General features: G+C 42.4%; 1 protein-coding gene across 7 annotated transcripts in view; it reads right to left on the reverse strand.

Moving 5' to 3' along the window:
* Positions 1 to 27,072, reverse strand: part of GRIA4 (glutamate ionotropic receptor AMPA type subunit 4) — a 244,609-nt gene that overhangs the window by 63,268 nt on the left and 154,269 nt on the right. For all 7 annotated transcript variants that reach the window (XM_029047881.2, XM_029047882.2, XM_029047884.2 and 4 more), the window contains exons 5-8: positions 11,405 to 11,458; positions 4,322 to 4,480; positions 1,692 to 1,859; positions 365 to 469 (exon numbers count right to left, since the gene is read on the reverse strand). In XM_029047881.2, the coding sequence (XP_028903714.1) occupies positions 365 to 469; positions 1,692 to 1,859; positions 4,322 to 4,480; positions 11,405 to 11,458 (486 nt within the window). The remainder of the gene's footprint in view (positions 1 to 364; positions 470 to 1,691; positions 1,860 to 4,321; positions 4,481 to 11,404; positions 11,459 to 27,072) is intronic.

The following is a 27,072-nucleotide window of genomic DNA, read 5'->3' on the forward strand; positions in this document are numbered from 1 at the left end:
TAAACATGCATCCTTGTATTAACATCCATATAGCCCCTTTCATAATAAAATCCCTTCATTTAGCATTTTCAACACCTCAATTAGCCTGTTCCCAAGCCTGCATTTCCCTTTTGTGGAAAAATAAGTGCGTTCACCAGGGAGTCTGTGTGTTATGTTACATTTGCCAACAGGATATCAAAACATGTCCCAGCGCATTCATTCATCATCAAACACTGTTCACTTTACAACAAAATGAAGCCAGATATTTTCTCCTAAATAATATAAAAGGCATATTTAACTATAAGATAGGAGACTTTAAAGAATACTAAATTCTAGTAATGAATGGACTACTGATGACTATTATTTCACTGGGATTTAAGCTCACCTTTCTAGGGCCTGTGTTCTTCAGCTCAAACACATCCATTGTGTAGTTGACTCTACGTCCATAGTGGTCAAACTGAACATTGCCGGTCAATCCTTGAATTCGAACCTATGAATAATAACAAGAAACCCACCAGTATCACCAAGATGTATTGTACATTCCCCTTGACTTCCACACAAAAGAATGAAATGCTATTTATTATGAAAAGATCAAGGACAAAGATATTAAAGGCTTGAGCCGGAAAATAGAATTTCAATCAGATATACAAGTTCCCAATTTTATGATTTTGTTTAAAGCCTTAGATTAAATCTCCCATTACTTTTTCCTGTTTTCTTTCTATTTTCAACATGGTCAATATTGCATGCATTCTAAAGAAATTTTTGTTGTTGTTGTTATTAGCACTTAATATGGGCCAGGCACTGTACTATGTGCTATGATAGATACGCAATAATCAGGTTGGTCACAGTCCCTGCCTCACATTGGGGTCGCAGTCTTAATCCCCATTTCACAGTTAAGGCGCAGAGAAGTCAAGTGACTTGCCCATAGTCACGTAGCAGAAAATTGGCAGAACCTAGATTAGAACCCAGGTTCTCCTGGTTCCCAGGCCTGGGCTCTTTTCAGGAAGGGCATGTTGCTTGTGATCCGTTAACAGTCATTTTTTCTCAGTGTCCGTCCTCCATCTCTTAACATCCTCCCAAATAGCGCTTAGTACAGTGCTCTGCACATAGTGAGTGCTCAATAAATACTGTTGAATGAATAATAGAGTAAATAGTTGTTCTGAATGTTGATTGAACTGCTTAAGACAGAGCCCAATCCTTTCAGAGTAGTATACATGCATTTTTTTAAGAATAGTATTAAGTGGTAGGTGCCAGTCACTGTAATAAGTGTTGGGGGAAAATCAATATAATCAGGTTGGACACAGGCCCTGTCCCACATGGGGTTCACAGTTTTAATCTCCAATTGGCAAATGAGGTAACTGAGGCACAAGGAGGTTTAGTGACTTGCTCAATATCACCCAACAGACAAATAGGGGAGCTGGAATTAGAATCCAGGTTTTTCTGATTCCCAGGATCTATCCATTAGATCACCCTGCTGCCTTGTGCAGGACAATCGAGTGGCAAAGCTAAGACTTAAACCACAAGAAACCCAAATCAATCCAGTGCCCGCTTTTCCGCGATTTGAATTAATATTAAAACAAACCTATTTAAAAACCACAATTGACACAATCAGTTTCTAGTGTTCTCTTGCTGGCTTTCTCTTCAAACTACTTAAGGGATCAGGTCTGAATCACTCTTCTGCATGTCAACAATTTACCTAGTGAAGTGTTTACCTGTTTGAGGGTCCTCTCCATATCAATCCCTTGCCCCCAAGGGGCAGCGGGATTTGCCAGGCAATCTCCTGCATTCCCTCGTCTTGAAATGTCAATTTTCTGTCGTCTGAGATTGCGAAAAGTTTCCGCCATCACAAGAACCCCATCGTAAGTCAGAGCCGATGTGTACTGACCCAAAAAAAAAAAAGGGAATTTAGAACAATTATTATTGAAAATGCACTGAATATGGATGATTGCTATGTGCTTTCATCTATCAGAGTCACTGTGCTTTCCCAACAAGGGTGATACAGAACTGCTTATCAACTCTACAAATCAACTCCATTCCTTCTACCTTTATGAGTTTCTGGGACATTTTTACCTTTTTTTTTTTTTTTATTGTCACTTCAGGACAAGTGGCCTATCTTACTTGAAGCAGCCTACAGATTAGATAGGAGAAATATTGGAAGTCATTAATCAGACTTGGAAGCAAACGGGAAGACAAAGAATAATGAAGTTTGGGAGAATTACAGCCACAGAGACCTTCTGAAGTTAGGCAACTGGGTATTTTAAAATCCTTGACATTGTTTCTGTTCAGTCAATTGTATTTATTGAGTGCTTACTGTGAGCGGAGAACCGTGCTGAGCAGTTGGGAGAGCACAATATAATAATAAACAGACACATTTCCTGCCCACCACGGGCTTTCAGTCTAGTCTCCTCAGTCATCCATAGGAAACTTTCCTTTCTAGACTGTGAGCCCGTTGTTGGGTAGGGACTGTCTCTGTTTGTTACCGAACTGTACTTTCCAAGAGTTTAGTACAGTGCTCTCCACACAGTAAGTGTTCAATAAATCCGATTGAATGAATGTAACAGGAGAGGAAAACTGGCATAGGCAGAATCAATTTAGGTCATCACTGATTCTTGTTGACATTCCCATCAGTTGGTAGGGGCGAGTATTATGGAATCTGAATAGTAATAATAATTATGATATTTAAGCGCTTATTATGTTCCAGGCACTTTACTAAGTGCTGGGAGGGTTACAAGCAAATCAAGTTGGGACATGGTCCCTGTCCCGCAAGGGGCTCACCGTCTTCATCTCCATTTTACAGATGAGATAACTGGAGCACAGAGAAGTTAAGTGACTTGCCCAGGGCCACACAGCAGACAAGAGGCACAGCGGGAATTAGTGATAAAGTTGATATTTGTTAAGTGCTTACTGTGTGCAGAGCACTGTTCTAAGCGCTGGGGTAGATACAGGGTCATCAGATTGTCCCACGTGAGGCTCACAGTCTTAATCCCCATTTTACAGATGAGGGAACTGAGGCACAGAGAAGTTAAGGCCCAGAGAAGTTAAGTTAAATACCAACATTATTATCAAGTGACTTGCCCACAGTCACACAGCTGACAAGTGGCAGAGCTGGGATTCGAACCCACGACCTCTGACTCCCAAGCCCGGGCTCTTTCCACCGAGCCACGCCGCTCTTATTGCATAAGGTCTTAATGCTGCAATGTTCTGTCTGCCTATCTGCTGACCTCATTAGGCCGTACGCTTCCCGAGGGTTACACTAGGTACTCAGGAACTTCCATTACAGTGACGGATCAACAGAGCTTATTAAACACCTCTTATGGGCAGAGCACTACCAAGCATGAGGGAAAGTTCACCTAAGAGACGAAAGGAGCTCACATTCTGAGGAGAGTGACAGCCACACAGTATTCTGCACGCAGTAAACGCTCAATAAATATGGTTAAGCATTTATGTCTGCCAAGACACGATACCATCGCGGAAACATGATGAAGGTAAGCTCGACGTAACCTTGTTGTGGTCAGGAAATGTTCAGTCATTCAATAGTATTTATTGAGCGCTTACTATGTGCAGAGCACTAAGCGCTTGGAATGTACAAATCGGCAACAGATATAGTCCCTGCCCATTGACGGGTTTACGGTCTAATCGGGGGAGACGGACAAAAACGGTAACAATAAATGTCTGTTTATTGTTACAGTGTACTCTCCCAAGCACTTACTACAGGGCTCTGCACACAGTAAGCACTCAATAATGATTGAGTAAATGAAAGTGAAGGGGGGAAATATACTTCAGCTAAAGCAAAAGTAGCATTTCCTCAGCCTTTGGCCAACAGTAGAAAGATGTGACAGATCACAAAAAATAAAACTGTCCCCTGGCCTCAAGCTGAGGGACGATAGGAGCTGTAGAATGGAGTGCGCTTTTCATACTTGTTATAGGTTTTGATTCATTATCTGATAATTGTGAATTACTTAGCAAATATACATAGTTTCTAAAGCTAATACGCTCACTAAGAATAACAATCTTTTTATGACTGGAATTTCTTAGTTGAGTGCTCACAGCATCTACTTTCTTACTGAGGGGAAACGTTTATTCATGTGCTAAACAATCATTATGGTAAACTACTTGAGTCAAATCCTTAATGGCACCATAAGCATTTAATTTGTAAAGGGATTTTTTCAAAACAATATTGTGTAAATGAAACCCTGTTGAATTACCATGCATTAAAATCATACATCTGATGCCACACGTTTTTCCACTGAACTGTGCTTTGCATTTTCATTTTAGACCTAAAATATCAATAATCCACGAGTCCAAACCCCCCCCCCCCCCCCCGCACAAAATCAATAAATACCTTTGGAGGAGTTTCCGATCCAGGGTACTCTCTCTGGTCCAGTTTTTTCCAGCGCTGCATGAGTTTGCTTACCATAGGAGTACTGAAATCTACTAACTGAAATCCCGTTACGTTGGCTCCTCCGTGCATAAACCTCTCCAGAGAAATATCCTTGAATCCCTACAAAGTCAGTTGGGCATATTAGTAATACTATTCTGTGCTTACGAGATTCAGATCAGCAACCGAGACACGAATTCTTAGCCGATGTGGATATACAAGAGCTGACTATCCTAGGGTTGTAAACTCCTTGAGGGTAGAGAGTTTTGTCTACTTATTCTAGTGTGCTTCCCCAAATGCTGGTTTTCATTCAATTTTTCAAGGCGCCTTGCACACAGTAAGCGCTCAATGCCATTGATCTTAGTAGAAAATCGAATTTTGTCCACTCAAAATTGAAAAAGTATTAAAAATGCCTGGAATTGAGGATGCAGTTGGTGAGTTTTTCATCTTGAGCATCAGAGCTGTTTCTAGGAGAGGGTCAACCAGTGACCGTAAAACGCCTTGCTGATGATTAGAATTCGTAGGGACTGATTTCAGCTGTGCCTGGCTCTGAGCAATACTTTACATTCTTGGGACCGATTAAAGAAAAGCCAGGGATAGAAGAGAGTAGCTTCTTCTCCCTCATTTCCCCCCACTCGCCATTCCTTGCTCTCAAGGTGTTGTCTGGGGAGATATTTTATTACTAATAATAATTAAGGTACTTGTTAAGCACTTACTATGTGCCAAGTACTGTTCTAAGTATTGGGGAAGATACAAGTTAATCGGGTTGGACGTAGTCCCTGTCCCATATGGAGCTCACACTCTTAATCCCCATTTAACAGATGAGGTCACTGAGGCCCAGAGAAGTTAAGTGTCTTGCCCAAGGACACACAGCGCAATTAGTTCCATTTAGGGGCACTGAGGGCTATGGAATAGCCGGGAACAGAATTCCTGTGTGTGACTTTGAGCAATTCTTATGGTGGATTTGTGTATCTGTTTGTTTGTTTTTTCCCACTAGTTCAGTCCATGTCTCTCCAATCATGAAGAACCTCCAGTGACTGCCCATCCACCACTGCATCAAACAAAAACTCCTTACCATTGCCTTTAAAGCAATCATTTTGTCCCACCCTACCTCACCTCACTCATCTACTCCAGCCCAGCCTTCACAGTCGGCTCCTCTAGCGCCAGTTTACTCACTGTGCTCCGATCTCACCTGTCTCACCACTGACCCCTCTCCCTTGTCCTCCCCCTAGCCTGGAACTTCCTCCCCCTCCATATATGCCAGACCACCACTCCCTCCACCTTGAAAACATTACTAAATTTACATCTCCTCCAAGAGGTCTTCCCCGATTAAATCCTCTCTTCCCTGGCTCACTCTCCCTCGTGCATCTTCTGCACCTCAATCTGTGATCTCTGGACGCTAGAGATTCTCCGTAACCCCATAGCACTCATGTACATATCTTTATATCGTATAAATTAGTCATACTAAGGTCTGTCTCCCCCTCTAGTCTATATGCTCGTTACGGGTAGGTAAGTGTCTGCTAATTCTGTTGTGTTCTACTCTCCCAAGCGCTTAGTACAGAGATCTGTACATAGTAAATGCTCGGTAAATACGACGTGCAGGGAATATGTCCGTTATAGTGTTATACTGTGCTCTCCCAAGCATTTAACATAGTGATCTACACTCAGTAAGGGCTCAATAAATGCTTTTGACTGACTAATTTGTTCCATCCCCTGTTCAGAAAGCAGGCTGAAAATATTTCACTGGCTTCTTTTTTCTCTTAAGAAGAGGTTAGTGGATTTCTCAGGGAAGAGAGGATCATCCACTCTAATGACCACTACACCCCGTTTCATACACAACTGGCACAGAGTTCGTGTGCTGTTCCAGGCAGAAGCAATTCCAAAAATGTATGACCTGGCCTTACAGAGGTGGAGCCAACATCTTAATGAGAAACAATTTTGTTGCTCCAGCGGCTAGAAGGAATGTCTACTTCTGAAGATGTAGGGTGGCCTAGTGGATAGAGCACAGGCCTGGGAGTCAGAAGGTCCCGGGTTCTAATCCCCGCTCCGCCACATGTCTGCTGGGAGCAGTGACTTAGCTTCTCTGCACCACAGTTACCTCATCTGTAAAATAGGGATTATTACTATGAGCCTCATGTGGGACATGCACTGTGTCCAACCTGGTAGCTTGTTTCTACCCCAGCACTTAATTAAATGCCTGGCACGTAGTAAACATTTAACAAATACCACAATAAAGGCAATAGAACAATGTCTTTGTGTCAGCAGCCATGAAATGATTATCTCCTTGGCTGGGCATTTACCCTCCCCAAAGAGAAAAGGCTTTGAAAATGGTGGGCAGATAATTTTTCTCTCGTGATCTGACAATGATGACAATTAAGTTTATTGGTGAGGAACCACATTTTGATATCATAACATGAAAATACTCTCTCCCTTTACCAATATAAGCTTATGAATCTTTAGAGAGCAACTTAGGGCCATTCATTAACTAATCATGAAATACCATGATGATGATTAAAAACAAATTCTAGGAGGGTATTATTATTATTATTCCTACTTCAGAGGAAAAAAATGGAGTTGTAGAAAGATGCTCTTTGTCATAAACAGAGGGAAAGATTTTCCTCTTCTTGTGAACATCCTCAAATACTGTACCCTAGTGGGTAAGGGATCCATCGGTTGTATTTATTGAGCGCTTACTGTGTGCGGAGCACTAAACTAAGCACTTGCGAGAGTACAACACAACAGAATTGGCAGATGCAATCCCTCTCCACAAGGAGCTTACAGTCTAGAAGGTCTTACACTGGTTTCACTGGGCAGCACAATAATCCCACTGTTTTCTGAAGAATTTATCTGTTTAATTGAGAGACCTCTCGGTGTCTGTGCCTCCAGACTGTAAACTCATTGTGGGCCGGGATTGTCTCTCTCTATTACTGTACTTTCCAAGCGCTTAGTAAAGTGCTCTGCAACAGTAAGCGCTCAATAAATACAACTGAATGAATGGTGGCCTAAGGACAGTTTACTGATCAGACAACTTTTTTTCCAACATCAAATCAATCAGTGACTCCTTAAGTATACTATCATGCTCCCACTGCAGGTCACCTCAAACTGAGATAGATGGAATGACTAAATGGGGGATTTGAATATTAGTGGAAACCACTTCATTTCACTCCTCCTTGGAACTATTTTGAAGTACCGGTAACCGGTTTGACTCGTTCTAGCTCCCTCTGCTTTGTAGTCAATTTTTCCCTCTCGGTGAAGAATTTTCTCATTACTTTGTATAGACTATTGACTGAATGTGGACAGGACAGAGGTTTCCATGGAAACAATGATTTCGGGGCCTCGGAGCTTTGGATAGTTTTAGCCGCAGATTGCGGGAGACTGAAACACTGGGACCTTCACATTAAATGTGGTTCTGCCTTTGCGGAGGTGATTGGAGGAGCATTAATAGTTAAAGTGAATCACCTACCTATACTTTAGATTTTTGCATCGGCGCTAGCCCTGTTCTATCCTAGGAAATAGCCCACATTGGGAACGGATCTTAACTGCTCTTAGGCACCTCTATGATAGTAGTAATAATAATAATAATATGTATTGAACTCTTACTCTGTGCAGAGCGCTGAAATAAGCACAGGGAGAGAATACATTACTGGGAATTAGACATGACTCTGCCCCTGAAGGGTAATAATAATAATGTGGTATTTGTTAAGCGCTTACTATGTGCAGAGCACTGTTCTAAGCGCTGGGGTAGACACAGGGGAATCAGGTTGTCCCACGTGGGGCTCACAGTCTTAATCCCCATTTTACAGATGAGGTAACTGAGGCACAGAGCAGTTAAGTGACTCGCCCACAGTCACGCAGCTGACAAGTGGCAGAGCCGGGAGTCGAACTCATGACCTCTGACTCCGAAGCCCAGGCTCTTTCCACTGAGCCAGTAGCCTTCTCATTCTCCTATATGTGGAATAAGAATTGTTAAACTATTTGATTTGGTCTCTATTCATTAAAGCATATTTACTGAGCACTTACTGCGTGCAAAGCACTGTAATAATAATGTTGGTATTTGTTAAGCGCTTACTATGTGCAGAGCACTTTTCTAAGCGCTGGGGGAGTTACAGGGTACTCAGATTGTCCCACGTGAGGCTCACAGTCTTAATCCCCATTTGACAGATGAGGTCACTGAGAAGTGAAGTGACTTGCCCACAGTCACACAGCTGACAAGTGGCAGAGCCGGTATTCGAACTGTAGTAAGTGCTTGGGAGAGAAAAATATAGTGTACAACATATAATATAACAATATAAGGTCTGTAGAACCTCATGTAGCTTATTTACCTTAAACATCTCCTTAGTTTACATGATCTTCTTGAGCACACCAGTTAAGAGGACGGAAATGAGAGTAGCAATACTTTCGTCGAACACCACTTTAGAACCCACTCAAAATCCCTTGGCATGGCTGAGTCAAGGTGAAATTTTCTTACCCACAAGTTCTGGATTTTTAATTTTTTTGTTTCGTTCGATAAAAATGCATTAGAAGGCACCTAGCGATCTGTGAATGCTGATAACCCTAAAAATATTCTGTCACGCAATATATACCGCTCCATAAGAATGCATTTAGTGATCTTTTGAAAGAATCATAGATAGCCCTCCTTTTTTACTTATATTGTTTTGAAAGATTGTCCTCCTCCTTGTGGCGTAAAGGTGTCCCTTGGCATTTTCAATATTAATGTTTTAAAATCTCATTTTAGGGCTTTCAGAAAGAGTCATGAATTACCTAATACATGCCACTAAACCACCGAGGATTATCATAAAACAATTTTTGGTCACTAGGACCAGTAAACTGAAAAGCGATTTTCTGGGAAGCCTAATACATTTTTCTTCCCAAACTGATTTTGAAAGAAGAGTTATTATACTAACTTTAAATGCCAATACCTAAATTTATAGAAGACTTGGGGAGTAGATTTACTATATTTGAGTTTGAGAGCTGAGGGGAAAATAACTCTTTAGCTTTCCAAGTGAGCAGGGCTATTCAAGTCAGTACACAAAATTGATCTGTAACTGCTTAAGGCAGAGTCTGGGTTTGGAAATCTTAGTGATTTCATTTTTCGACAGGCTTTTTTATTGGCTTCGGTTGTCTGTGTATTATTTTTTTTTTTACGTGGTAGTCTACACCCCTCCTAATCTTTCCTATTTCTAGATTATAGGAATTCAACACCCCCCAAAGGATTGCAGAAGATATGGAATAACTTAGGTCCTGCTAAAAAAATACATACTGCGAAAATAATATGCTTTATCTATTAATAGCGAAAGCCATTTGATGCAGGATGCAGCTTAAAGAAATCTAAATGGCCACCCAAACCCCTCAACCATTAAATAAACAGAATGTTTTATCCTGACAGCGCTTATCTATATTTCCATAATTTATTTGTATTTGTGTCTTTCTCCCGCTCTAGACCGTAAACTCACTGTGGGGAGGGAATGTCTACCAACTCTGTTACACTGTATTCTTCCGACCTGTTAGTACAGGGCTCTGCACACAGTAAGTGCTGAATTACTGACTGATAGATGGGTTGACTGCAAAATTATATATATATTATTGGAAAGATGATAAAAACTCTCTTGTTTCCTGTTTCTATCTGCTTGGAACATTTGATACCAGATTACGTTTTCATTTCCCAGAGGAAATGCCTTTCTTACTGAAGAGCTAATATTCCTTAGAGGGTAAGATGGTGTCCCTGCACACAATAATAATAATGTTGGTATTTGTTAAGCGCTTACTATGTGCAGGGCACTGGGGTAGACACAGGGGAATCAGGTTGGCCCATGTGGGGCTCACAGTCTTAATCCCCATTTTACAGATGAGGTAACTGAGGCACAGAGAAGTGAAGTGACTTGCCCACAGTCACACAGCTGACAAGGAGAAGAGCTAGAAAGTGTGAGCTCTACACTGTAAACTCACTGTGGGCAGGGGACATGTCTACCGTCTCCGTTACATTGTACTCTCTCAAGGGCTTAGTACAGTGTTATGCACGCAGTAAGCACTCAGTAAATACAGTCGATTGACTACACAGCTGCACTGAACTCTGTTGTATCGTACTCTCCCAAGTGCTTAGTACAGTGCTTTGCACACATAAGCACCCGAATAGCACTGATTGAGTTCAGTCTTTCCTTATAAAACTCCTAGTCTTTCGAGCACCACAGGCTCCCTGCCTAAATGTCTTGCTTCGAGAGAAGAAAATTCTGGACGTTAAACCCTACAAGACAAAGAATAATAATCGTGATATTTAAGCACCTACTATGTGCCAGGCACTGTACTAAGCACTGAGGTGGAAATGGGCAAATTGGGGTCGACACAGTCCCTATCCCGCGTAGGGCTCACAGTCTCAATCTCTAATTTACAGATGAGGTAACTGAGGCACGGAGAAGGGAAGTGACTTGCAGACAAGTGGCGGAGCAGGGATTAGAACACATGACCTCCTGACTCCCAGGCCTACTCTATCCACTGTACATCGCTGCTTCCCATAGAAATGAAAACTCCTCTCTCTGATGACTTTTAAAAGGAAAATTCAAGAGATCTTGCGGGTTTATTTACAATTTTGCCTAATGGGTTGCTCCTATGCGACAGGATTTAAGTATCTGGTTCCAAAGTATCAGCGTCTGTGTCTGAAGCTGGGACACGTTGGTTGAGACGGGATTAGAATTCGAAACATTCTCAACGTGTCGGCAATTTTTACTGAGGAAGAATCCCCTGCCATTTAGAACATAGGCTACTAGTTACTTTAACCAATGATATTTTTTCCTCAAGAGAACACTGGTAACACAATTTTTAAAGGTCAGTGAGGCAAATATCAACTTGATTTGTTTCAAAATAGGGTTATGGACTGTATTAATAAACAGACAGTGATTGAAATCCACAAAAAATTGCTTCTACTTTCTGCCAAATCCTCCAGAGCTTATAGAGTAGAAACATTCTCTTTTGAGTTATTCTCAGGGCACAGACAAATTCTTTTTATTTCAATTATTTTGTCAGCTTTTACTCAAGTAGAAGAAAAGTTCTTACCAGGTTTGCCACAATGTAATGGTAGCCTTTAACATGCTTTCCAACACTCACAATCTGAAAATTAAGAAGAGAGAAACATCAAAGTTTTGTTAAACTTACTGATCATTTAATAGTGAGCAACTTATTAAAAAGTGGTTACACTGAGCGCAAAGATAATTAACGGTAGATAGCAGTTTCTACGACAAAATCAACTTGCTAAAAGTGTACGCGGAACAGAGTAACCGGGTTTCTCAAATGAACTTTAAATGATTGATTTCAATGTGTTCTAATGGTTTAAACAAGTGGAAAGTGTTCTTATAGCTTCTCTGTTGGTTGGGAACGTGTCTACCAACTTTTCTGTATTGTACTTCCTAAGTGCTTAGTGCAGGGCTCTGGACACAATTCACACACAGTAAATGACATCAATCAGAGTGAAAAGAAAATGATCAATTGGCAGTAAAAGATAGTTCTGTTTCCCGGCTTTGGGTATTTTTGAACTCCTGTTCGCATTTGCACCAAATTAAGGATGTTGTGGGCCTGGACCGAGGAAATATTGGTGGATCACTCCACCCCATGTTTGCCCTGCCCCATCCATGAAAGAGGTGTCTTGGAGCACCCTTTGGTCGATGGTTAAAGTTGCTTGGGGACTGAACAAATGACTGAAATGAGGAGGGCCCAGCTTTTTTTTAATGGTATTTGTTGAACACTTACTACGTGCCAGGCATTGTACTAAGCGATGGGCTAGATACGAGCTAAGCGCATTGGACACAGTCCCTGACACACATGGGGGGTCTCAGTCACCTCATTTTACAGATGAGGTGACTGAGGCACGAAGCCCAAGAACACCCAGCAGACAGGTGATAGAGCCAGAATTAGAACCCAGGTCCTTCTGATTCCCAGGCTTATGCTCTAGCTACTAAACCATGCTGTGTTCCTCAGGAAATAGTCCTCAGCAGTCTATGTTGAAAGATGGGCTTCCACACCTTTAAGGCAAAAGTCTTCATTCCTCTCTCTACCTGACATAATAATGTAATAGTAATGTTGGTATTTGTTAAGCGCTTATTAGGTGCAGAGCACTGTTCTAAGCGCTGGGGGAGATACAGGGTCATCAGGTTGTCCCACGGGAGGCTCACAGTCTTCATCCCCATTTTACAGATGAGGTCACTGAGAAGTGAAGTGACTTGCCCACAGTCACACAGCTGACAAGTGGCAGAGCTGGGATTCAAACCCGGGATCAAATATAATCAGTAGAAAAGCACCTTTAGACATAGTCGCTTCCTAGAGATCATCTAAAAATTAATGTAACCTTTTTTTAATGGTACTTAAGCATTTACTATGCATCAAACACTGCTCTAAGCGCAGGGGTATCTACAAGTTAATTAAGATGGACACAGACCCTGACCCCTGGGGCTCACAGTCTAGGTAGGAGGAAGAACAGGCATTCCCCATTTTACAGTTTTATACTTTGGGCCAGGGAGAGTACAGAATAGGGACGTCTGAAGGGCTGTGTCCTCTTCAAGCATATCCTGTGAATTATTAGACGTTAAAGGTAATTCTCGGGGTTTATTCCAGAAATTAACAACCCCAAAAATAAGACCAGAATCAGAAAGAATAAGTGATCAGTAGTAAACGGTTTGGGGGCTAAAAGTGTTGATGATGTGGGTTGTAGTGGATACTGTAAAATCAATTTGACTGAAGAAGTCAGGATTGTTTGTTGATGATTCCTTAATTAAGAAAACCTATCAATATTAGTGTCTTCCAATACGTTGTGGTGAGTTATCAGCAGATATTTATGTGACTAGATGAGCAAACATGTCTATTTTCTAAACGGTAAGCTAGAACGTGCTAATAATTATAGTTGTGGTTTCCAGCCAAGCATTCTGCTAGATACAGTCAGTTCAGACACAATCTCTGTACCGATGGTGTTCCAAAGGAGAGAAGGAGAATGGATATTTTAATCCCCATTTTATAGATGAGGAAACTGAGACACCAGGAAGTTGAGTGACTTGTCCAAGTTCAGCAGGCTAGGGTCGGAGCTGGGACCGGTACTTATTGAGCGCTTACTGTGCGAACAGCACTGTAATAAGCACTTGGGAGAGGACGACGTAACAATAAACGGACATATTCCCTGTGCTCTTTACCCTGGGCTATACTGCTTCTCTAGCGATTATCTATTAACATGTGGGTCTGAAGGTGAAATCTCTAGTGACTTCAAAACGTCAGTGGTTGGAACCGAAGAGGAATCAGCATTTAGGAATATTGGCAGTATTGTTTTCTCACGAGGGTAGGACGGACGTGGCTTAGAAGATTTTCAAGCACAACCTGGAAATCTGTTCTGTCAAGAACGGCAGTGACAGTCATGGTGTTTGTTAAAAGCTTATTATGTGCCAGGCACTGTACTAAGCGCTGGGGTGGATACAAGCAAATGGAGTTGGGCACAGTCCCTGTCCCACGTGGGGTTCACAGTCTCAATCCCCATTTTACAGATGAGGTAACTTAGGGAAAGAGAAGTCAAGTGACCTGCCCAGGGTCATACAGAAGACCAGTGGCAGAGTCAGGATTAGAACCCCTTACCTCCCAGGCCTGTGCTCTACCCACTCTGCCATCTTCTCTCTATCACATAGGCCTCACAGTCATTCAATCATTAATTCAATCGTATTTATTAAGCGCTTACCCTATGCTATACTAAGCGCTTGGGAAGTACAATTCAGCAACAAATAAAGGCAATCCCTGCTCACAGTGGGCTCACAGTCTAGAAGGGGACTCTCAGTCTTCATCCCCATTTTACAGATGAGGGAATTGAGGCCTAGAGAAGTTGTGAGTTGCCCAAGGTCACACAGGAGGCAAGGGGCGGAGCTGGCTTTAGAACTCATGGCCTCTGACTCCCAGGTCCGTGCTCTTCCCAGTAGGCAATGCTGCTTCTCTTTCTACTCTTCCCGCTTGCCATCTTCAAGTGTTCAGTCTCCAGTGGCCTCTTCCCACTGCTTTCAAACATGCTTATGTCTCCCCATCTTAAAAAAAATCCCTCCCTTGACCACATCACTTCCTCTCGTCATCACCCCATCTCCCTCCTTCCATTCCTCTCAAAACTCCTTGAGCGAGGTATCTACATCACTGACTCCACTTCCTCCCCTCCAATTCATTCATTCATTCAATAGTATTTATTGAGCGCTTACTATGTGCAGAGCACTGTACTAAGCGCTTGGAATGTACAAATCGGTAACAGATAGAGACAGTCCCTGCCCTTTGATGGGCCTACGGTCTAATCGGGGGAGATGGACAGACAAGAACAATGGCAATAAATAGAATCGAGGGGAAGAACATCTCATTAAAACAATAGCAAATAAATAGAATCAGGGTGATGTACATCTCATTAAACAAAATAGGGCGATGAAGCTATATACAGTTGAGTGGACGAGTACAATGCTGAGGGGATGGGACGGGAGAGGGGGAGGAGCAGAGGGAAAGGGGGGAGAAGAGGGTTTAGCTGCAGAGACGTCACTATGTGCAGAACACTGCAGTAGGCGCTGGGGAAGGTACAATGCAACAATAAATAGTGACATTCCCCTGCCCGCAAGGAGCTCACTGTAGAAAGGGCAGACATCGATACTACTACTGCTAATAATAGGACTCCTTGACCCCTAGGAAGAAACTAGCTTCTTCCCCCTCCGCTCCATTGAAACGTATCCGACAGTCATTCTCCCCACCTTCAAAACCTTATTAAAAGCACATCTCCTCCAGGAATGTTCCCCGACTAAATCCTCATTTCCTCTTCTGCAACACCCTTTGCAGATTTGCACCTTGTATTCACCACACCCTCGACCCCACAGCACTTATATACATACACATAATTTATTTATATTAATGTCCGTCTCCCACTCTAGGCTGTAAGCTCACTGTGAGCATGGAGTACGTCTACCAATTCTGTTGTATAGTGCTGCGCACACAGCAAGCACTCTAATATGATTGATTAACCAAATGATGAACGCTATTATCCATTATCAATTTTCATTATGATTTCTAGATAGCTAAAGTTAAGGCTGGAACTTAAATATCTCAATGTTTAAACACCTGCTAAATAGCACCGAACCCTAAGTGCTCAGTAAATACCAAAGATTGATAGCTGAGTCAAACTAATGGATATTCTGCATAGATTTTCCCTCATAAAAAATCTGGGGCAATTCTACCTAGCCCGCAAAGGAACTACACTGAAGTGAAACTTGTAATAAATCGTCAAAGTGCGAAGGCTTGTAAAAGATAAGGAATGGACTCGAACGGAAATATTGAGGCAGAGAAGGTAGAGATATAAAACTGGTGAAGGGTGAGATTTTATATTTGTGGCGATGATAAACTTTTTACAGAGCTGTCCAGGAAGAAATAACCCAAAGAGTACCTCGTGCTGGAGAACAGGGAGATGGCACTGCCTCAGAGAGGAGAGAGATCTGCAGATTTAATATTTGTTGCTTTGATCCAGGCCAAGGTCAAAATGTTCTGAGCCAGATCTCTGAGAGAAACATGAAGATTCCTCAGAAAGCCATCATGGCTATTGTTAGATGACAAGGTTCCAGCCCAAGCAGTGTTCTTCCAAATACTTTCAAAACAGCCCTCGCAGGGCGAACTCTAAAAGCCAGTGCAAAGGGGCGGAAGCGTAATTTATTTATATCAACGTTTGTCTCCCGCTCTAGACTGTAAGCTCGCTGTGGGCGTGGAATATGTCTACCAACTCTGTTATGTTGTTCAGTGCTTTGCAGAGTGTAAGCACTCAGATACGACTGTTTAAACCAGTGGATTAACGTTGTATTTATTAACCAGTATCAATGTCCATTATCATCATCGTGTTGGTATTAAGCGCTTCCTATGTGCCGAGCACTGTTCTAAGCGCTGAGATAGATACAGGGTAATCAGGTTGTCCCACGCGGGGCTCACAGTCTTCATCCCCATTTTCCAGTTGAGGGAACTGAGGCACAGAGAAGTGACATGACTTGCCTAAAGTCACACAGCTGACAAGCGGCGGAGTCGGGATTAGAACCCATGACCTATGCTCCTAAACCCGGGCTCTTTCCGCTGAGCCAAACTGCTTCTCTATGATTTCTAGGTGATTTCCAGGTGGCTAAAGTCAATGCTGGAACTAAAATATTTCAATGTCTAACCACCTGCTAACTATCACCTAACCATAAGTGCTTTCCAAATGCTGTCGATAGATTCTAGGAGATTGGCATCTCTGCCAACACTGGAAGCAGAACACTCTCCTGTGGGCAGGATGAAGTTTTTCTCAGGGAGAGCTGGGGGAAGAAGTTAGTTTAGCTTCCCGTGCTGTGCTCACCTGTCTGCTCCCCTTAACCCAATCAGAAATCTATCTTTTGGTGATAGATTTCTGTCTGTTTAAAGAAACCAGTGGTTATTTTAGCCTAACCCCCTTTTTCCAGCCACTTTCCTCAAGCAGAGATTTAAGGTCGCCTTGTGACCAAACGTATGGCTTCTCATAGTCAGGAGATCAGACTTTTCATTTGCTATTTCAGATCTCAATGAATGGTATCCAGTGTCATTCCGTAAACCTCCGTCCGCTTTGGTATCTTCTGTTATTCGGTCCCGTTGGTGCCGTGGATCAAATATCAACTTTGGCCACCATCCTGTTGGGAAATCTGATTTGGCCCTGGCTGTTGTTATCAAATGCCGTCGCGTCGTTTCCGATTCATAGCGCAACTGGTTACTGGGGCCTTAACAGAGCTAGAAAGCGGATCCTGACTGGAGTTTCTAACCCCACTCTTTTATTGTACTGCTCTTAGTGCACGAGGATTAACTTAATCCTGATTTGGTGTTGTACATCTAAAAAAATGCTGTTTTTCCTCCACCGGGTTGTGTCTTAGTGTTCGCTGAACTTGAACTTTTCACCAATTTGCCAGGCAAAGAAGTGAGATGCCCTGGTCAGTAATTCCTGGGTTCCCACTGGATCCCTTCTTCTGGATGGGTTGGTCTGGAGGTTGCCGGTTTTCCTACCCAGTAGCCTTTTTGTAAGGCTAGGTCACAAGATATTGTTAGTTTTGGAATGTAACCTTTGGGTTCCTTCAGAATTCAAGTCCCTTGCATGCAAGGTAGTAACCTGTGCTTTCGTTGTGCTTCCCAAGGGCTTAATAAAGACAGTGCATTTCAATTAATAATAATAATTATTATAATCGTGATATTTAAGCGCTTACCATGTGCCAAACACTATTCTAAGCATTGGGGTAGATACAAAGTAATCAGGTTGTCCCACGTGGGGCTCACAGTCTTAATCCCCATTTTACAGAGGCCCAGAGAAGTTAAGTGGCTTGCCCAAGGTCACACAGCAAAGGCAGAGCTGGGATTAGACTTTAGGTTCTCTAACTCCAGGCCCGTGCTCTTCGTACTGAGCCACAGTGGTTCACTACTATTCATTTAATTTATTCAAATATATTTGAGTGTTTACTGTATGCAGAACACCATATTAAATGCTTGAAAGAGTACAATATAACAATAGACACATTTTCCTGACCACTATGACTACAACTGCTCCGTGGATGCCATCCACTCCTGGCAATTGTTTTTCACCTAGTTTATAAATTGGTCTGAAACATCCTGCATCTCTGTCACAAGTGCGTCTCCTCTCCTGACAACTTCCTCGGTAAGGAAAGAACTAGGACCTTAATTGAGCCTTTCTGCTCTTGTCCCGGCTTGCATTTTTTACCCCACTATCACCAGGGGGGACCACCGATTTTGCTAGGCGTGTTCCTCCTTTTGATACATTTGGAGATGACCCCAGCAGACACCAGACTGGCTTGAGCAGTCAGGACCAGTTTGCTTTCTTCAAGCGGAGATTTTGGGATGCCCAGGATACCAAAAGGCCGTCTCAAAAAGAGCAGCAAGTGGCAAATGCAGCCACAGTCAGCTGTGTTTTTATTTTTTAAAAAAATTAGGAATAATAATAGTATTAAGCTCTTATTACCTACCAGAAACAGTCCCTATCCTAACGGGTCTCACAATCTAAGTGGCTGGGAAGATTGATATTAAGTTCCCATTTTACAGATGAGAAAACTGAGGAACAGAGAAGTGAAATGATTTGCCCAGGGTCTCTGAGCCAGCAAGTGATGAAGTCTGGATTAGAACCCAGGTCTCCTGACTCCTGGCCTCGTCGTCTCTGACCGTGGCCTTTGCCCCTTCCCAATGGGGTGCGGATTGTTGGTTGAGCAACAATCTTTTGAAGCTCATGCATCCCTTATGTCTTCAAAAAGAAAAGCCATCAACATGTATGCATACGTTTCCATTCGTGCACACGCTGCCTCCCCTTTCCCTCGAGAGTCCAGCAAATAGGTCTCAAGCAGGAAGTCTTCCCACCGTGCCCCAGATGTGTTCCTGTTCATTTAAAAAAAAAAAATCCCTAGAGAAATTCAGGTCCATTCAAAAAGTGATCAGACTTTGGAATAACACATGTGGCACCTTCGATTTAAAAAAAAATCGAAGCTGTCTTCAATTTAGGGACAGATAAGAAATTTCCCCTCGTTCCTTTAAAGGACACTGGCTTCTGCAGTACACAAGAATTCTGTGAGATGAGAACTGCCATATATTAGCTCGAGCTATTATTACTAAACAGTGACAAGTTAATAATCTTCCATTTCATATGAAGCAGTGTCTTCCAACTGAAGACCGAAGTAGTAAACTTGGGTAGAAATGATCTGGGGCTAGCTTTTAATTTGATGATATAACTCAAATTGAAACTAATCTCACAGCTATTACCCTGTCCCAGAGAAGGCAATGACACAGGGAATACAACTGCAAGACATTTAATGAAGCCCTCTATTTGGAGAGATGGTGGCGTTGGACATATATAACTGGTGGGGCTTGATAGATGTTAAAAACTGTAATAATGAAAAGAACAATAACCATCACAGTGTCCTTGAACTATTCTATTACTGCTATCAGAATGGGAAAGAAGCTGCTGCTTCATAGACACCTTTGAATTCTCTTGCCAGTCACTAATCTAAGTGGAATGAATTTCTTAGGTCCACTTCTAACTGCACTTGAAAAGCTAAATCTTTTTTTTCTGATGGCGAAACCGAAAATTCCGAACAGACCTCTCAGAATCATTAGTTCTTTTTATGGTATTTGTTTAGCGCTCACTAAGTGCAGACGCCGTACTAATCAGGTTGGACGCGGCCCGTGTCCCACATGGGGCTCACGGTCCTAATCCCCATTTGACAGAGGAGGTCACCGAGGCACGGAGAAGTGAAGTGACTTGCTCAAGGTCACGAAGCAGACAAGTGGAGGAGCTGGGATTAGAACCCATATCCTTCTGATTTCCGGGCACGTGCTGTGTTCACTAAAGCCATGCTGAGAAAGGAGGGTGTTCAGGTCGGGGGGGAAAGTGTGGACAATCGGTCAGAAAGCGGAGAATCGGGCGGAGGGCTCGGTTACGAATCTGGCCTGGCAGGCTCAGAAAGCTCAGATGTAATGGCGAAAAGGAGATGGGTCTGTGAGTGCATTATCTGGTTGGGGCTGCTGTGTGGATTAGCGGGATCTACTGGAAAGAGCACAAGCCTGGGTGTCAGGAGACCGAGGTTCTTTTTCCGACTCTGCCACTCGCCTGCTAGATGACGTTGGGCAAGTCACTAATCTCTCTATGGCTCAGTTTCCCCTCTGTAAAATAGGTATAAAATACCTGTTTCCCCTCCTTCTGTAAACTCCATTTGAGACAGGGACTGTGTCTGACCTGACTGCACTGTGTCGACCCCGGGGTTTGGCACAAAGTAAGCACTTAACAAATATTATTATAATCAGTGCTTCTTATCATGATCAATATGACAACTGTTCTGCTGCTGTTGACGTCCAATAGCAGTTGTGTCTACCAGAACCTGACAATAGTTACCACGAATAGATTAGGCGGTATTTTGTAATCCTGGAGTCATGGACTTTAGAATAGTCTTCTAATTAACCTAGGAGAATGCAAGGTCGGTATTGAGCTTGTGTTCACTAAAAAAAAATAAATCTGATTTTGAAAGGGAAAAAATTCCTCCCACCATGAAATGGAAGCAGTAGAACCTTCTGAAATCTTTAGCTGAGAAAACTGGACATAGTCTCATAGCATAGCCAAGCACTTAGCAATTAAGTCTCTCTTAGTAATTGTGCAAGTGATTCTTTGGAAATAGATAATGCTAGGATTAAGAACAACCAAAAAAAACCCCCATAAAATGAAGCTTACAGTGTAATGGAAATAGAACCTATCCTTCGATTTCTCTACCCAGTTCAATTTTTAAATAATAAGAATAACATTACTAAGGGGATAGATCAAAGATTATCGGGTTGGACACAGTTTCTGTTGTACATGGGACTCACAGTTTAAGGGGAGAGAGATCAGGTACTGAATCCCCATCTTAGAAATGAAGAAATTGAGGTCCAGAGAAGTTAAATGACTTGCCTAAAGTCACACAGCAGGCAAATGATGGTGTCAGGATTAGAACCCAGCTCCTCTGACCCCCAGGCCCCGGGCGGTTCCCACTAGTCCACACTGCCTTTCATGAGCAAGCAGTTTTTTACCTGAAGAAATATTTATTGATACAGTGTTTCAGTCTACTGAAAGAGTGACCTTTCAGTATCAGCATGACATTATACTTAGGCAAAGCAAGTAAGAACGACTGGGGGGATGTAGAAGAAACCGGCTTAAATTAAGGGAGTGTTTAATTCATTTATCCCCCGATAATTTCTGCTTCCTTCTGGGTAGGTGTCCTGTTTGGTTCAGAAAGCTTTTATGCCTACAAATAAAATGAGAACATTTAAAATTCAGTACAGCCAAGGCTCTAGTTTGTTGAACTCCAAAATAAACATTTTTTTAAGGGAACACTATGAAAGTAGGATTGGACTCTGCAAAAAAGTGGATGAACTGACATCACCCGTCTCTGAGTCCATTAGTTTAAGCACTCCATTCCTTATCTGTGAGGCCCAAGCGATTGCCAGTTGAGTTCACTCGAAGCGAGCAAGGACATTCAACTTCTACGAATACGTTCTTGAAGCCCAATTTTTTGAAATCATCAAGTGCTTTCAGGCAATTTGGTAAACACGCGCTTTTTACATCTCCATCGGAGCGGAAAGTCCGTGGCCCGAGAGAATATCGTCTTCCACTAAGCTGGGACCAGTGGACGAAGCTGTAGGAAAACACCTTTGAACCCTACCCAGGGAGAAACACATGATTCCAAGATAAAGTTTACGATTCTGCATCCCTGACTCCCTAAATGTTTATATAGCATTCACCCCGCCCTCCAGCATTCCAGCTCAACCCTACGGCAAAACTAGCGGGGCGGGGGGGAGGATTAGAACCACCCAGGAGAGGAAAGATGAGCTCTAGGTTTATGTTCCATCTGTTTCCTAGCCTCTGGGATCAATCACTCATTCAAAGGCATTTATTGAGCACTTACTATGTGAGGAACACTGTATTAAGCGCTTGGGAGAGCATAATGTAGCAGAATTAGTAGACACAGTTCCTGCCCAAAATGAGCTCACAGACTAGAGGATGAGCTTATGGTCTAGAGGGAGCAGGTGGCCGGCCAGTGGGCATTCACTGGCCCGCGGACCTGTGCCCGTTCTCTACTGTTTAGTTGCCCCAGGGCAACTTGAGGGGCTGGGATCCAGGTTATTTCTGCCCAAATCCACGAGACTGTAAACTCCTTAAAGGCGGGGATTGGGTCTACCTTCTCTATTGTACTCTCTCAAGTGTGTAGTACAGTGCTCAAAATACAGTAAGCGTTCAATAAATACCATTGACCTGTATGACCTTAGGCAAGTCACTTCACTTCTCTGGGCCTCAGTTACCTCATCTTTAAAATGGGGATTGAGACTGTGAGCCCCATGTGGGACAGGGATCGTGTCCAACCCGATTTGCTTGTATTGGCCCCAGTGCTCAGTGCTTGGCACCTAGTGAACACTTAACAAATACTATTATTACTGCTAGTGCTAGTAATAGCATTTATTAAATGCTTACTGTCTCTCTAGATTGTAAGACCGTTGAGGGCAGGGAACTAATAATGGTAATGATAATAATCGTGATATTTAAGCACCTTCTATACGCCAAGCACTGTTCTAAGCACTAGGGTAGCTACAAGATGGCCGGGTCGGACACAGTCCCTGTCCCATATAGGGCTCACAGTCTTAATCCCCGTTTTCCAGATGAGAGAACTGAAGCCCGATAAGGGCAGCGACTTGCTCAAGGTCACAGAGCAGACACGTGGCCGAACCCTGGTTAGAACTCGTGTCCTCTGACTACCAGGCCCGTGCTCTTTCCACTAGGCCACACTCCTTCCCTGCCAACTCTGTTATACTGTGCTCTCTCAAAGGCTTAGTACAGGGCACTGCTCACAAGCACTCAATAAATACCACTGATAATGTGCAGAGCATAGACTTGAGGGCTGGGCAAAAAAAGCCTCACTCCTGGCCCCGAATCATCATCTTCGACACAAAATTCAAACTCGGTTCGTGATCTGTATTCTTTATCATTCGCTTGCTTTTCTTTGCAGCCATCGTTTAAGGGTAAAGTATATCGATCAATGGTATTTACTGAGGGCTTACTATGTGCGGAGCACTGTACCAAACACGTGGGTGAGTACAGTATAAAAGAAACGTTCCGTGACCGCAACCAAGTACATCAATCACCACAGAGTATTTATCAAGCATCTTTGGAGAACAAAACACTGCTCACAAGGAATTTATAATCTAATATGCAGGATAGAACAAGGATCAGATAGGTAATGGAAAGAATAAGCATGAGTGAAGTATCAGAATAAACAATGGAGTGAATTGAGATCAAATTACTGAGGATGTATTTAAATATATCGGTACTAGGGATGACTGGGTTGATGGAGAATTCTCGGAAACCCCCAAATACACCAATTTGTTCCTTTCTTTTGGAAGAGGATCTAGTTCCTTTCCATGTTTCTGAGACACTTTGTAAAGAGTGTTTGGGATGGAAGAATTCTTTGGGAAGAGGAATCACTGATCAAGAACTTCACTTAATGGCTGTGAGACCCAGATTTGCGGTGTTTACGGCCACCATATCATCATATCTGCTTATCATCTTCAAGTGTACACATCCCTCAGGAATATCTTTCCATTAATCTCTTATTTTTGGTTTTCTGATACCTTTCTTTTAGCATATGCTGGGCTTAAAACCAGAATGATCGAGTCCTAGAGAAATCCATATCTCCGCTGAAAGGTTTATCCATAGGGTCGCAACATTTGACAGTGATCCAGGCTTCATCTGAGTAAAGATTTATTTTGGGTAAAACATTCAAATTCTAGTATGACAGAAATGGCCTGATTTCCCCCGACCAAGAGACAGAGTGAATGGCGTGTTAGGTCAGTGGTAAGGAAATCTTCTCACCTGTGAAATTAGTCCCCCGCAACCCCTGATGTTGGATTATTAAAACTGGGTCACAGCTAGTTCTTTGCCTTACAAAGAACAGCCTGTTATTCACTTACATGATGATGATGAATTGTTTAAAGGGAAGCTCCCTGATTTTTTCATATAGGGCAGTTCAAGTTTTTAAAAAAATCTCAGCAGGAACAGTGGGGAATAATAGGATAATATCTGGGGAAGATTGAATTACTGAACATAAAAGATGTAAAAATCCACTCAACAGGAAGAACCGTGGCCTGGTGCATAGAGCGTGGGCCTGGGAGTCAAAAGGCTCTGGGTTCTAATCCCGGCTCCACCACTTCTCTGCTGTGTGACCTTGGACAAGTCACTTATCTTTTCTGTGCCTCAGTTACCTCATCTGTAAAATGGGGATTATTGTGAGCCCCACGTGGGACATGGACCGTGTCCACTCTGATTGACCTGTATCTACCCAAGGGCTTAGTCCAGTGCCTGGAACTTAGTAAGCGCTTAACAAATACTATTTAAAAAAACAAAGACAACTAAACTACTTTGAGAATGGAAAGCATTTAGCTCACTCTTGAGAAAGATCTGGCTGCTTTCTCTCCATCCCTATAGCCACGGTGTTATTCAAATCCCAATTTAGTGTTTAGATTATTGCATTTACCTTCTTTCCTGTCTTCCTGCCTCTAGCCTTTACTGCACCCCACTCTCTACCCAGTAGCAAGACTCACCTTTCTCCACTGTTGATCTGATTCCTCCTCTAGATTTTATGCTCCTCGTGGGCAGGGAATGTCTATCGATTCTGTTGTATCGTTATTTCCCAAGCACTTAGTACAGTGCTCTGCACAAGTGAGTGCTCAATAAATACTATTGATTGATTTGACATCAATCCTTCTTTTAGTGTCTTAAGTGTTTTCCATTGACACTCATTTCAAATTAAAACTCCCACCCCCAACACCACAGCATTTACGTCCATGCTCCGATGCTTCCCCTATCTGACATTCACTTTAATGTGTGTCTCCCTCATTATATTCTAAATTATTTGAGAGCAGGGAATGTGTCTACCAACACTCATGAACTGTATTCTCCCAAGTAGTATTGATGATAATAATAGTATTAAGTACTTTGTGCCAAGCACTGTACCAAGATCTATGGTGGATACAAGCAAATTGGGTTTGACACAGCCCCTCTTTCTCCCTGCCCACAATAGGTTTACAGTCCAGAGGATGAGCTTATGGTCTAGAAGTCCAGTTGGAAAGTTGGTTTGGGAGGAATGAAGACAGCAGGTTGGAGAATAGCAGCTGTATGGAGCAAAGAGGTGAGTGTGAGGAAATTCTGAATGTGCTAAAAACCCACCTCGTTCATAAAGCTTTACCGGGTGACTTCTTCCTCCCATTTTAATCACACCATTAACATGTAGTCACATCCAGCATTTAAAGACATGTTTTTAATAGATTTTTCTGTATTTTGCACTCCCTCTGGCATTGTGCATTCATGTTTTTTACACATTTATAATGTTCTTGTCTTTTGCATTAGATTGCAAACTTCTTGAACAAGTCTTATTTATGGACTAGTGGTAAATAATAGGTGCTTGAGAGAAAGTTGGGGAGTAGAGGGAATGATTTGGATGTTAGCTAATATATCCTTCAACATTTAAGATGATTGCCAAATTCCTGCAGTATCCTCTGGTCACTTTTAATTTTTGTTTTTTCTGTGGTATTTCTTAAGAAATCACTCTGTGCCAGGCACTGTACTAAGCACTGGCATATCCTACCTAATCAGGTTGCGCACACGGTCGATTCCCACTTGGGGCTGACAGTCTGAATCGCCGTTTTACAGATGAGGTGATTTGAGGCTGAGAGAGGTTCGGTGACTTGCCCAAGGTCATACAGCGGACAAGTGGTGGAGTCACAGGATTAGAACCCAGGTCCTCTCACTCCCAGTCCCATGCTCTATCTACTAGACCACACCGCTTTCTCATTGTTGAAAACAGAATGCCGTGCCACGTGGATCGATGATATGAAGCAGTAAGGGCCTTGGTTTTTTGGGGGGAAGTTAAAACACTGATGTTAAGAGGAACTTTTTCCTTGGAATTATATAGTAACATCCTTAAACTGGATTTTAACCCTGGCCTCGTAGCCTCAGATGGGGACACTGTATGACAACTTAGGTTTCCTTTAGATTGTAAACTCTTTGTGGGGAGGGATAATGCCTTATATTTATAATTGTCCTATCTGCTCCAGGACAGAGTAAGCATTTAATAAATATCATGATACTAAGCAAAAAATACTTTTATAGGTCTCTAGGTGTCTAGCGCGGTATTCATATAATATACAGTAGGTAATCAGTACATATTTTTGGTGATAGAAATGACTCAGTATTTTTCTAGTCACAAATCTGTTAACCCATTCTGACAGTTCTCTAATGCTGCTCTTTCAGTGGCATAATAGAGCCTTGTTACCAGCTGTGTGGAGAAGATTGCAAACATAAAGTAATGCCTCAGAAATAAGGACAATGTTTATTCTCTGCTCTGCCAATCTTTATCCCCTTATTTCATTTACTTTGTGTTTCCCCGATTACAATACGGCGCATGATTAAGTTACACTTGTATTAAAGTCCCCTTTCTGCTTCAAGGGTATTCATTCGTTCATTCAATCTGTTTATTGAACACTTACTGTGTGCAGAGCACTGTACTAAGTGCTTGGGAGGGTATGAGGTAACAATAAACAGACACATTCCCTGCCCACAAAGCGCTTACAGACTGGAAGGTATAGCAATATGCCCCCCAAGAAACTGTTTCAATTTAAAAATAGGGCAATTTCTGATTAAGATTTTTTTCTCCTGAATCTAGAATAGAAAAAAAAAACCCAATATAGTCACATTTGCATGTGTTATATGCATGTTACACACATCATACATAAAAATCACTTATTTGGCATCCCAAAAGCATAAAAATCCACCAAATTCACCTTCATCTTAGAATAAGTAACTTTTTGTTCCATCTCAAATAGCTCATATTCTGAGCTCCATTTCCCTTTCTGCTGAGGTAAAATGCAGAGCAGCATAAGACTCCATAACCTCATTTTACAGTCTGTGTTTTGTAGGAAAATCAGGAAAAGTACCAAGTCTTCCGTGGTAACAGTTGCTTGGGAACCGTTTGGTTGCCCTCTCTCGTTCCCTGCTATTTTCCTTTGGCTCATATTTATGTTCTTTGTGGGCTTTACTTGGATATCTGCTAGGGGTTTTTTCCAGGGAAATCTCTGCATTACATTGCATTCCCCCCCCAGACTGTAAGCCCATTGAGGACAGTGCA

Source organism: Ornithorhynchus anatinus, chromosome 20 (assembly GCF_004115215.2).
Source record: "Ornithorhynchus anatinus isolate Pmale09 chromosome 20, mOrnAna1.pri.v4, whole genome shotgun sequence".
Classification (NCBI taxonomy): Eukaryota; Metazoa; Chordata; class Mammalia; order Monotremata; family Ornithorhynchidae; genus Ornithorhynchus; species Ornithorhynchus anatinus.